This window comes from Populus alba, chromosome 3 (assembly GCF_005239225.2).
Source record: "Populus alba chromosome 3, ASM523922v2, whole genome shotgun sequence".
Lineage (NCBI taxonomy): Eukaryota > Viridiplantae > Streptophyta > Magnoliopsida > Malpighiales > Salicaceae > Populus > Populus alba.
In genome coordinates, this window is record NC_133286.1 from 19,462,972 (window position 1) to 19,475,304 (window position 12,333).

General features: G+C 35.7%; 1 protein-coding gene across 2 annotated transcripts; it reads left to right on the forward strand.

Moving 5' to 3' along the window:
* Positions 1–1,727: 1,727 nt before the first annotated feature.
* Positions 1,728–11,659, forward strand: LOC118054625 (uncharacterized). 2 transcript variants are annotated; one of them, XM_035066261.2, is made up of 19 exons: positions 1,728–2,146; positions 2,251–2,415; positions 3,076–3,186; positions 3,324–3,380; positions 3,492–3,568; positions 3,658–3,757; positions 3,883–3,956; positions 4,137–4,237; positions 4,328–4,431; positions 4,994–5,047; positions 5,148–5,203; positions 5,290–5,328; positions 6,881–7,022; positions 7,285–7,469; positions 8,163–8,230; positions 8,392–8,464; positions 9,050–9,111; positions 9,253–10,537; positions 11,116–11,659. In XM_035066261.2, the coding sequence occupies exons 2-19, from the start codon at positions 2,335–2,337 to the stop codon at positions 11,375–11,377; spliced, it is 2,931 nt and encodes a 976-aa protein (XP_034922152.1). In that variant the 5' UTR covers positions 1,728–2,146; positions 2,251–2,334; the 3' UTR covers positions 11,378–11,659. The 2 variants fall into 2 exon arrangements, with proteins under 2 accessions (XP_034922152.1, XP_073264001.1); XM_073407900.1 differs by having other exon boundaries at positions 1,728–2,415.
* Positions 11,660–12,333: the final 674 nt, after the last annotated feature.

A 12,333-nucleotide genomic window follows, 5' to 3' on the forward strand; every position in this document is an offset into this window, starting at 1 on the left:
GTTTGGTTATTGGATAATGACACACATGTAATCTAAATGGTGTGACGTTATCCATTTGTTAGTGTGCAGCATACGCTAACAACTTTTTTTATTTAAAAATTCAAAAAACAACAAGAAAATACCAAAATGTTCATCATAACCCATGTAAACCATTGTGAAAAAAAATATCTAAACATACACATTATTTTTTGTCTTTTCCAGTTACAAAAAAAATGATATTCAATTTGCATGAATTGCTTTTATTCGGTTTCCTTTTTATTTTTGAATTCAAAATAACAAATCTAGTTATCACGATAGCGATGAGAACTCATAAATAAATAAATAAATAAGTCCACTTTCTTTACTTGCGAAGAAACAATTCTTAGTGATTAAAGAAATAATTTAAAATTGATAATTTTCTTTTTTTAATTATCATAAATAAATTTATATTTTTTTGTAAACAAGAGATTTTTTGTCTTGTGTTGTTAGATGACTAAGGAGCTCCAACTCCACCGTGCTTAATTGAAAAGTGACAACTATTGTAAAAAAATATTCCACAAAAATAGTAGATTTTTATTTGGTACGCTTTTTATAAATTTATTTAAGTTATTTAAAAATTTTTTGATTTATATAAAGTTATTATAAATAAATCTTCACTCAAGTAAAAAATTTAATGCAAATTTAAGTCAAAATTTTAACTTAACCAAGAATTAAAATCTTAACGTTTTCTAACTTATACTATTAGTCATTTTCACTAAACATAGTTTATTTATAAAAAAAAGTTTTAAATCATGACTTAGATTAAAAAATTATTTTTTTATAAGTGATGTCAAACATACTCTTCATCGATAAATATTCTCCATTGATTAGAGACCCCATGAAGGTGAAGAATCGCCGCCCCGAATTCAGTTTTACCGCTACCCTACTCCATAGCCCTCGAAGGTAAATTGCAAGGCTCTATCCCCGCCCCCATCGGGGCTTCAATTTCTAGTAAAGTCCGGCGAAGTTAGTTATTTTTTTCAACTCATGATATAATATATTTTTAATTTCTAACTAAAGACAAATAAAAAAAATATTTTTTTTTAAAAATAATTTTGAATTTCTAAATCTAAAATATACTATTTGCAAACACAACAAATATAATATAAATAAAAGATCAATATCCGAATGATTTATAATATTACCTTTCAAATAAATAAACTGCAAATTAAGAAAAGAGTTAATGATAAATTATGAAGCTATATTAAAACAAGAAATTTTAACCGGATAGATTTGAGTTTGTTTTTTTAAAAATTACTAGCTCGAGTTTTATAAATTTTAGGGCTACTACATGTTTATATAATTATTAATTATAGGTTATATGAAATTAGTTGAAATATATATAAGTTGATTTAAATATTTATATTAATTTAAAAAAAATAAAAAAAGTTTTTTTTTTTAACCCCATCTATCTATGTCTTTATGGGGATTTAAAAATCTCGATAGCCGTCTCTGTTGAATAAAACCCAGGCGGAGCCAAATGACACTAACACCGGCTCTCTAACTAACATAACCACGGGTGCTTACGACGCTCCCTCAGCACCACCACCAATAAATGGACGAAACACCTATCTCACCGAATCTAGAATTTCACTGCTCACTATTTTCATTTTTCAAAAAATAAAAATAAAAATAGTGATTGATTGACAATTTCCAAAATAAATAAATAAATTAAGGAAACGCAAAAAAATAAAAATAAAATAAAATCCAGAACGGTATAGTCCACAGCAAAGCATCCTAATTAATCCTCACACACCACCATTTTTTCAATAAAAAACTCCCTCTCTCTTCTTTTCTCTCTGTCTGCTTGTTTTTGCTTAATCACGATCAAAAGCAAAGCACCAAATTTTACTGTTTTAGAGAGAGGAAAAAAGAAGAAGAAGAAGGGCAGTCCAAGTTAGCATTATTCCTGGACCACCTGGCGATCGTACGAGCTAAGAGTTGAAGGTGGCTGATCCTCTGCTCGCCACGCCACAATTACACAGTGATTCGCCAATCAAAGTCATTCTCACGAATTTCGAGAAATCCAATTCTATTTTAACTGATTCGGTCCGCTCCCCGCTGATTTCTTTCATCCGGAGTTCAATTCTAGAGAGAGGTTGATACTGATAGGATCTTGGAAGGAAAGGCAAGTTTTGTTTGATGTGAAGTTTTGGTGTTTGCTTGGATTTTGGATGTTATAGTTGTTTAGAGCTGAAGGAAGTTTTTTGTTGGTGTTAGTCCTTTATATAGATATTTTGGAGATTTGGATTCGCAGTCAGAGAAGAAAGGAGAGATTTAGTGAGAGAGAGAGATTAGAATCTAAAATTAGTCGAAATGGTGAGTAGCAATTTGTTTCACTGTAGAAAGCATTCATGGCCTCCCGAGGAGTATATCAGCAGAAACACCTTACAATTGGTAACCTCTTCCTCTCTTGCTATGGTATTATAAATCTTTTTCTTTTTTGTTATTGATTTGGGTCGTTTGTTTGGTTTCTGAGAAAATTGATGACAAGTAAAAAATAAAAATAAAAATAAAAATAAAAATAAAAATCGGCGGTTGCTATTTAAGATGTGCAAAAGGATCATGCCTTAAGCTACATATTGCTTTAGTGAATCAGCAGAAACTTTGTTGGCCTTTGGAGTTGCTTCTTGCATGTGCAGCTTTTTAAATCTAAGTAGCTTAATTATGCACAACAGCATTAACTCTGCTAGTTATGGCTATTGTGTTGTAAAGACTTCTTGGAAATGAGGTTTTCTAGATGAGTGGTTATTCTATTTGATTGATTCCTGGGCTGCTCTGTTAAGAAGTGATGCAAGTTTAGTGGCTTGATATCTTTTTTCAATCAATCGAGTAAGGGGTTTGCATAGATTGACTGGGGCTCCCAACAGGCTGCTATTTCTAATAGGCCACATGTTACTTATAGATGTTTGAAATCAGATATATGATCTCAAAAAATGGTACACCGGGTCTTGGTGATAATCATATCTTTACTAGATTTTGTTTAGACAAGATCATTTTTTCTACAGTTTCAAATACACTTCTCAACATACTCTTTTTTTCCTCTTCGAACTGTAGTTTGATTTTGATAGTGCTGCCCCACCGGAACAAGCTTGGAGAAGGAGATTAAACAGCCATGCCAATATTCTTAAGGAATTCAGCGTTACATTTAAGGAAGCAATACAGATGGTGTGTGATATGATCTTTGTAAATTTTAATACGTATTTTCTGGTTCAAGGGACAGAGAAGTCTTCATATATGATTTCCGTTTTCAATTTCTGTGCTGGTTCTCACTTTTTGTATGGTGTTGGAATTTGAAATATTAGGTTAGATTGGGTATTCGGCTATGGTCTTATGTCAGGGAGGAAGCATCTCATGGAAGGGTAATTCTCTCATTTTCCTTATTTCAGAAGTTCTTTATTTATCCTTTAAATACAGTAAATAATAAAATTTTAGCTACTTCACTAAAGTTGGGCCTGCCTTGATTTGTGTAGAAAGCACCTATAGATCCCTTCACCAGAGAAAGTTGCAAGCCATCAGCATCTCAGGGTGTTCCACTTGGAGGAATGGGGTATGTGAGTTGTATATGATCCTCCATTTCATCCTAACGTCTGTTCTAATTTATCTGTCTGATAAGGTCAACCTTGCTTTCTCTTACAGAAGTGGAAGCATATCCAGAGGTTTTAGAGGTGAGTTCAGGCAGTGGCAAATTGTACCTGGTATATGTGAATCTTCACCTGTCATGGCCAATCAGTTCTCGGTAAATCTCTACCTTTCTCAACCTATCATCTGTTTGCTTCATGCTTTCCGACCTTTTGAATTGTTTGTTGCTATTTTTCCTTTGATGTTATGTGACATGAGAGTGTCCATGTTGGGGTACTGCAGATTTTTATATCTCGAGATGGAGGGAACAAAAATTATGCATCAGTTTTGGCTCCTGGCCAGCATGAAGGGATAGGGTAAAGATGAAATTTGATGGCAGCTTTTATGCTGCTCTTAGGAAGAAATTGCTTGACTGAGGCGTATTACATTCTTCAACAGCAGCTTCTATGCTGTTTTCATTAACGTGTTGAAGGAATTGAAATTATAGTATTTAAAGTGGAGATTCATATGCTAATTTTGCTGTAATATTGTCACAGGAAAGCTGGTGATCAGGGCATTTCATCGTGGGGTTGGAACCTGAGTGGCCAGCATTCCACATACCACGCTCTATTTCCAAGGGCATGGACAATATATGATGGTATTATTCTATTCTATCCCTTTCTGTTTTTATAAGAGTCGTGCTTTCCTCTTCAATTCTTATTTTAATAACGGGACTCTTGTTTTCCAGGTGAACCAGATCCTGAGCTGAAAATCTCCTGCAGACAGATATCACCATTCATACCACATAATTACAGAGATAGCAGTCTTCCTACTGCTGTTTTCGTCTACACTGTATGTTCATTTCACTTCTTATTTCAGAATTCAGATGTGGTTAAAATGAAATTATTAATTATTTACCTGGCCAGATCTTATTGCTACCATCATTCTGTCAAAATATGGTATTATGTATCTGGCTGCAAATATTGTGAATTTAATTCTACCTAGTAACTGGAGAAAGAACCTTCTGCAAGGGGAAAAGAAAACAATTAAAGATTTTTAGCTGACCCAATAAACTATTGGGCTTTACTTGCTCTTATGTCCTGCTAAGCTTTTGAACTTCAATGTCTCCATATTATACTCCGGGTATGCTAAAGGATGGCCAGTTTATCATGAAGCTCTACAAGGTTATCTCAACCTAGAATTACATAATGGGTTTTGCGAGACTGACTTGAACCAAGAGACTGTAGATTTGTATTGGTTTGTTTGTCTTGGAAATATGGATGCATATGGTCTTTTTTGAATTGTATGATCTTGATGGATCGCATAACTGAGACAATTGAACCCTTTAAGCATACCAAGCTTGTTTATATTTTTTATTGGTTTTTGTTAAAGCTTCCATCTGTTTCTATTGTAGTTGGTGAACACCGGAAAGGAAAGAGCCAAAGTCAGCCTTCTATTTACATGGGCGGTAAGCTTCATTTCACCATGTTTCTTTTTCACTCTTGTGGGCAATTGAAAGATATCGCAAGTCATAAGATGTTAAGCTATTGAAGTATGATTTGGTGCAGAATTCAATTGGAGGAATTTCACACTTGTCAGGAGATCACGTGAATGAACCGTTCATGTTAGTATATGCACATTTCATTCCATGTTCCTTATGTTCATTCATGTTTCAAAACATAGTTTGAATTTATTCATTTACTTTGACAGAGGGGAAGATGGAGTCTCCGGCGTACTTCTACATCACAAGCAAGTTATCAAACCTTAAATGCTTATGACGGTTGGTTTGCATATTTCTCTTGCTGTTTTATGCGCCACAGGGGGTGAAAGCAGAGGAAACTGTTTGCCCCACCTGTTCCTTAAAATAGGAAAATGAACATTTTAGTGAAGATGATGTGGAGGCAAGGCAGAACAAAAGCTCCTTAACCCTTTGAGTAAACAAATGAACTGAACTACCATATTACTTACAAAATATTTGGACATACCAACACGCAGAAAAAAAGGGTGTGCAGTAATTAGCCCTGGCAAAGAAATATAAAATGGAAATCACCTGGTGGAAAGACAGAATCAACATCTCTAAGTATATTTGTATGGTGCAGCCCTCAGAACCTTACACGAATAAAATAATTTATTGAGAATTTCAAGGCTTTTCTGCAATGCATCATGCAGGATGTTGGTGTTATTTTTTCTTCTATTCTTTGGCTGTTATGGTCACTTTACCTGGTAATGAATATTGGATGACAGTGCCTGGGGCACATTGCCAATATGAAAATGGGATGGTACTAATGCGGCCACATCCATATGCTAATGAATATAGGCTACAAATGTCAGTTATAATATGCCTTAATGCATCTATATAAAAAAAGATTACCTTATTTTTGGAATTTGCTTGAATAGGGTGCATGGTGGCATATACATGTGCGTGCGTGCGTGGAGAGAGAGAGAGAGATAATCACCATTGAACTACAAGCTGATCGAGTTGTTTATGGCTTGATCCATGTAAACCCCATGACTTTTCTGAGACCCTTTCCATTAAGTCAGCTTCCACCACCCTCCTTTTGATGTTGTTTTTATTACCATGTTGAACGATCTTAAGCATGATTCTACTAGGTGTCAAATTGTCAAGGACTTGAAAATCAGTCATGAAGAGTGAATTTTCTGTCATTCTTCCCTTCACACAAAAAAGTAGTAGAAGTGGATGATGCAATTAATTTAGGTCATGTAAACCTAGGTAGCATTCACAATGCTGCAATTGGATCACCTGACCACTCTTTTCTTATGAGCATCTCTGCTTGTTTCATTCTCCTTATTCTGCTAAGTTTTTTCTGCTCTTCTTCACTTTTGGACTTTTTTCCACGTTTAGTTCCAGCCTTGAAGTTTCAACATCCATTCTGTGCCCACTATTATTTGAATGCTGCATATGATTGTCAATGAAAAATCTTGCTTCAAATCTTCTACTTGTCTTAAATATTTTATTTATTTGGTGGATATTATGGAGTTTCTAATAACATCTCTGGTGCCAAAATTTTTGACGTGTCATTCATCTCACCTCACCTCGCATAGGCTTGTCATGGAAAATCAGGGTTCTCCTTTTTATCTATCTATTTTTAATCTTCCCTTCCATGCCTATTAAAGTCACTGCTTTCCTTGGACAAGTGCTTCTTTTCTGAAACTTTTGTCACATTTGGAATTTTTTAAGTTTAGTTTAATTTTTTGTATCATGGAAATTATAGTTCTCCATTCTGGATTGTTAGTAGCATCTTTTTTTGAAGCATTTCTAATGATTATCACAATGCTGCAGGACTGCAAAGGGCAACCCTCCTGTTACATTTGCAATTGCTGCATGTGAAACTCAGAATGTAAATGTCACTGTTCTGCCAAGCTTTGGGCTGTCTGAAGGAAGTTGTACCACGGCAAAGGCAATGTGGGGCACAATGGTACAGGTACTGGTTTCTTGTCTTTTCATCGTAGCAATTTCTTGCTACTTTTGAAGGCATTTGTCTCAGATATGATTGATTAATTGATATTCATACCTGGAACTTTGCTGTCCATATAGTTTACCTGAAATCTTACTTTTGAGCTTTCATATGAAGAGTGCTTTTTTTCCAAATTCCTTGTACTGTTTCTCGAATCTGATGTCCACAACTGACATTATATGCTTTGTGGAAAAGAATTGAATTTGAACTTGTTTTCCTGCATTTCAAGGATGGACATTTTGATCGGGGGAACTTTAATTGCGGACCAAGCATGCCTTCATCACCTGGAGAGACACTTTGTGCCGCCGTTTCAGCTTCTGCTTGGGTGGAACCTCATGGAAAGTGCACTGTTGCATTTGCTCTTGCTTGGTCATCTCCAAAAATAAAGTTTTTGAAGGGAAGCTCCTACCATAGGTACATCTATGATTAACCTTTCCCCTTTTCATGTTCTTTATTGCACCCTATGTTTTTAATTTATATTGCTTGAAAGTTGAAACTGTTCAAAAATCTTGTATCCATGTGTTCAGTGTTTTTATGTCAGTCGTGTTCTTTCTAGGTGATTGGAATCTTCTTTTTGAGATTTTAAGTTCTTTGACTAAAATCTTAGCATTATAAGCCCTAAACATCTTCAGGCTCCCAATTGTTACAAGTGCATTGTAGTGCAATGATAACTCATCAATGTGAGTTATGGAATATTATTTTCCATTTGTTGGCTGGACGACTTCAACCTTCATTCTGTCAGACTTGCTGATCAGAATTAGAGCTTTATATCCTTGAGCCAGGAACAAAAACTGTCATCTGACGTTGTAACAAACCCGTTTTAACCTCCTTGATATTTAATTATCTAGCATATTGGTTTGGTTTTTGCCTGTATATTCTCTGCTGGGTTTTATTCCATTGAGATGCTGATTTTCTGGCAATGTTTGATTGTTATTTCATTTGGCTGTATCTTTTGCGTGGTATTTCATGGTGTATTATGGATAGTGCATGTCTCTAGCTCTTTGTGCGGTTGAATCATGTTTTTGATTGTATTACTTACACAGATATGACAGGAACACTATTCTGTGAAGAGAAAATTGATTTCTGGGCATGTTTCTATTTTTGCAGGAGATATACAAAATTTTATGGCACTTCCGAAAGAGCGGCTCAGAATTTGGTGCATGACGCGCTGACAAGTATGCATGTTTGGTTTTCACTTGTTTAGATTCCTCTAATATAACCATCTTGTTTGCTAAGCAGTCTGCCAACAAACCCCTTATTTTAAGGTTGCAATTTTTAATTTAGTTTTAGCTTCTAGAGTTTTTGTAACAATCTAAACTTTTTAAATATTGATCAGATTACAAGCAGTGGGAGGAAGAGATTGAGAAATGGCAAGATCCTATCCTCAAGGATGAAAAGCTACCAGAATGGTAACTCCTTTGACCACTAGAATGGCTGCCAACTACTTATCTCGGAATCTGAACAGCAAAAAACACCTTAAAAAACCATCTTGATGTGGTGGACGAGCCATTACACTTAATGTTGGATGCATGTATCTTGGAGCAATACATTAATTAAAGCTGCCTTCAAGAGGCTAAAATACATGCAAACAAAAGAATAGAACATTAGATGAGTGCATGTACACATGGATTTGTGATCTTAATCAGTCAAAAAAACCTTGCACGAAAGACCATTTTAATGTAGGGAAGAAGCCGACACATAGGTGTTTTTTTGTATCTTTTGAGGCCTTAGATGTGTGAATGCACTTGTGCATATTGTTGACCCAATCACACCTTTTTTGTTCTTACAAAGTTTTTATTAATCATGTTCTGCACCTGAATAGCACCAACTGTGCCATCATATCTGATGTCAGCCTTGAAAGACACCAATGCCACTCAGATTAACTTTTGTGGCTATGTTCTTTTCAAATGCTTAAATGCTGTTACTTTTCGTAGGTACATACATATTCCTGTTTTCTGGTTTATATTGTTTTAACGCCATAATTAATATCGCAGGTACAAGTTCACATTGTTTAATGAGCTCTACTTTTTGGTTGCTGGCGGGACAGTTTGGATTGGTACTCATCTATACTAACTGCCAAGTCTTTCCTACCATGATATTTACAGCTAATTCTGATGTATATATATATATATATATATATATTGTTGCTGCTAGATATGATTCATTAAGGAAACTAACATTAGCATAATCTGCACAGACTCTTCCCTTCCTAGTGCAGATACGAGAAATGGTCATCATCGGTCAAGGGAAGTAGAAACCACAGGGATCAAAGTAACTGAACCCCAAGTAAACTGCAATGGAGGTGCAGTTAATCATACTACAACTAATCATCATAACACCACTAATTCTGAACAAAAAGAAAACAACAAGGAATTCCATACGAATTGCACATGCAAAGATGAATTAGCAGTCTCTCCAGAAAGGGGAAACCTTGACCACACTTTAGATCCTTTCACAGCTTTTGATCCTCTGGGCGATGATGTTGGTAGGTTTTTGTACTTGGAAGGAGTTGAATATATCATGTGGTGCACATATGATGTGCACTTCTATGCATCCTTTGCCCTTCTTGCATTGTTTCCCAAAATTGAACTCAATATTCAACGTGACTTTGCCAAAGCTGTGTTATCGGAGGATGGAAGAAAAGTAAGGTTTCTGGCTGATGGTAGTGTGGGAATTCGCAAGGCTAGAGGAGCTGTCCCTCATGATCTTGGGACACATGATCCGTGGAATGAAATGAATGCATATAATATACATGACACCAGCAAGTGGAAGGATCTGAATCCTAAGTTTGTGCTTCAGGTGTATAGAGATTTTGCTGCAACAGGGGATATGTCGTTTGGAGTTGATGTGTGGCCTGCAGTACGCACTGCCATGGAATACATGGAACAATTTGATAGGGATGATGATGGTCTCGTTGAAAATGATGGATTCCCAGATCAAACATATGATGCTTGGACAGTTCATGGTGTAAGTGCTTACTGTGGCTGCTTATGGCTTGCCTCCCTTCAAGCTGCTGCTGCAATGGCCATGCAACTAGGCGACAAGTATTTCGCTGAATTATGCAAAAGCAAATTTGCAAAGGCAAAATCAGCATTTGAATCAAAACTATGGAATGGTTCATATTTCAACTATGACAGTGGCTTGAGTAGTAACAGTAAATCTATACAAGCAGATCAACTGGCAGGGGAATGGTATATGGCATCTTCAGGTTTGCCGTCACTTTTTGATGATGTTAAAATCAGAAGTGCTCTTAACAAAATATATGATTTCAATGTAATGAAAGTTCGAGGAGGTAAAATGGGTGCTGTAAATGGAATGCATCCGAATGGAAAGGTGGATGAAACTTGTATGCAGTCCCGTGAAATATGGTCTGGTGTCACCTATGCTGTGGCTGCTAACATGATTCTCTCTGGAATGGAAGACAAGGCATTCACTACTGCTGAAGGCATTTTCACTGCAGGCTGGTCTGAGGAGGGCTACGGGTAAGTTCTGTGCATATTATATTGTTTTCTTATTTTTGTGTGTTTGCAGAACAAGGCTCAGATTTAGAAGTTACTGACAGTTATGCAGGAAATAATACATATCCTTTTCCATGCCCACCGCTTTTTCACTCCCCCCCCCCAAAAAAAAAAAAAAAAAAAAAAAAAGCAAATAAATAAATTGAACTCCTTTTAGGATTAAATAAAAAGCCATTGCTACATGGAAATAGCACTGTTACTACCTCATTCATTACCTCTTTTCTTTTCCATGCCAAATTCCTGTGAAAATTGTACCAAATAGTGAACTGTGTTATTCTTGAAGACTTACTGTCGGCTGTTCTTGGTCAATATTGAACCTACAATGTGTAACTTTCACCTTGAGAAGTATGATCTGTTCACCGTTCAAGCAAATCCATGCATGGATGGAGTTGGTTTCCCAGCTGAAAGAAACTTGAGTGATAATCCATCATTTTAGCCTTTGGGAAGAGCTTGTCCTTGCTTTCTCCTTGTTGTACTGTCTGTGATGTGTTTTTTTAAATGTATAATAACTGTGGGTTAATCTTCCTTTCTGCGGAATACAGATACGGGTTCCAGACTCCAGAGGCATGGACGATTGATGGGCACTTTCGGTCCCTTATTTATATGAGACCCCTTGCAATCTGGGGCATGCAATGGGCACTATCACTCCCTAAAGCAATTCTTGATGCGCCAAAGATCAACATAATGGAAAGGAGCCTTCTATCTCCTAGTGCAAGATTCTCCCTTATAGGTGAAACAGGAGTTAGGAAGATTGCAACTAAAGCTAATTGTTTGGGTAATTCAGTTTTCCATTGTTCATGCTGATCATACATACAAGTCTCGTAATCTTTGTAAAGAAAAATGTTCAATATATTTTTTTCTTCCTTTTCCCTTCTTGAACCCTCTTCCATAGGAAAAGCAGGGGGAGAAGTTCGGGAAAATCTTTCTGTCCTAGACAGGCAATAAAAAAGCTAGGCTGTTACCTTAGTAACCAATTTTAGTTGCATGAGAAAGATGAGTCTTTCTATCTTTAAATAGACTTTCTTGTATTTCAATGATTTTGGCCCTCTTGTTTTGTTTATTTATTTATTCATTTTTCTATCTGTATGATACTGAGGATTTTAAATCCTCTTGTTTAATAATGTAATATCATGTAATCAAGTACAAGTTACTTACCAAGTTTTAGGGTATATGCGTCGGACTTGCTAAGATGTGGAAGGCTCCATTTTCATTGGAAGGCCACTTAACATTGAAATCAGTTCTTTGAGGCTGCTTGGCATGTGTTGCTGTGTAGAACTCTTTGAAATCTTGATACGCAGAATCTCTTCTAACGTTTTGCTTTCATAAACCTTGGAAGGCCACTTAACTTATTTCTGTCGATTTTTAGTTCTTTGCCTTGTTAAATTTTGTTCATTCATGAAGTGAAATGGAAGTTTTCATAGATGTGGTTTGTGAGCTACTACTGTATGAACTCCAACCTCTCCTGTTCTCCTCTCGCAGATTGGCGTGGGTGTATCCTGCGAATTATAGTTGTCGGGTCTAGAAAATGGCTCGGATTGTTGTGTCATTGAATCAACTCTTAATGTTTATTTAATATATTTTTTTAATTAACGAGGATGTTTGGATTAGTTTACGTGTATTTTAATTAATTTTATGGATCTTAAAATTAATGATTATATAAATTTTTAATGACTGTGATTTATGGGACTTGAACTGATGATCTTTAAAAAATAAATATAAAACCTAACTAAGTGATATTCTTAGAATATCTCATAAAGTTT

What these genes read in the sequence shown, in the direction of transcription:
- LOC118054625 (XM_073407900.1), top strand. Translation starts at nt 2,335, where the DNA reads ATGGTGAGTAGCAATTTGTTTCACTGTAGAAAGCATTCATGGCCTCCC. An exon ending in GCAGAAACACCTTACAATTG is followed by an intron (nt 2,416 to 3,075) that starts GTAACCTCTTCC and finishes TTCGAACTGTAG; the next exon opens with TTTGATTTTGATAGTGCTGC. An exon ending in TCATGGCCAATCAGTTCTCG is followed by an intron (nt 3,758 to 3,882) that starts GTAAATCTCTAC and finishes GGGGTACTGCAG; the next exon opens with ATTTTTATATCTCGAGATGG.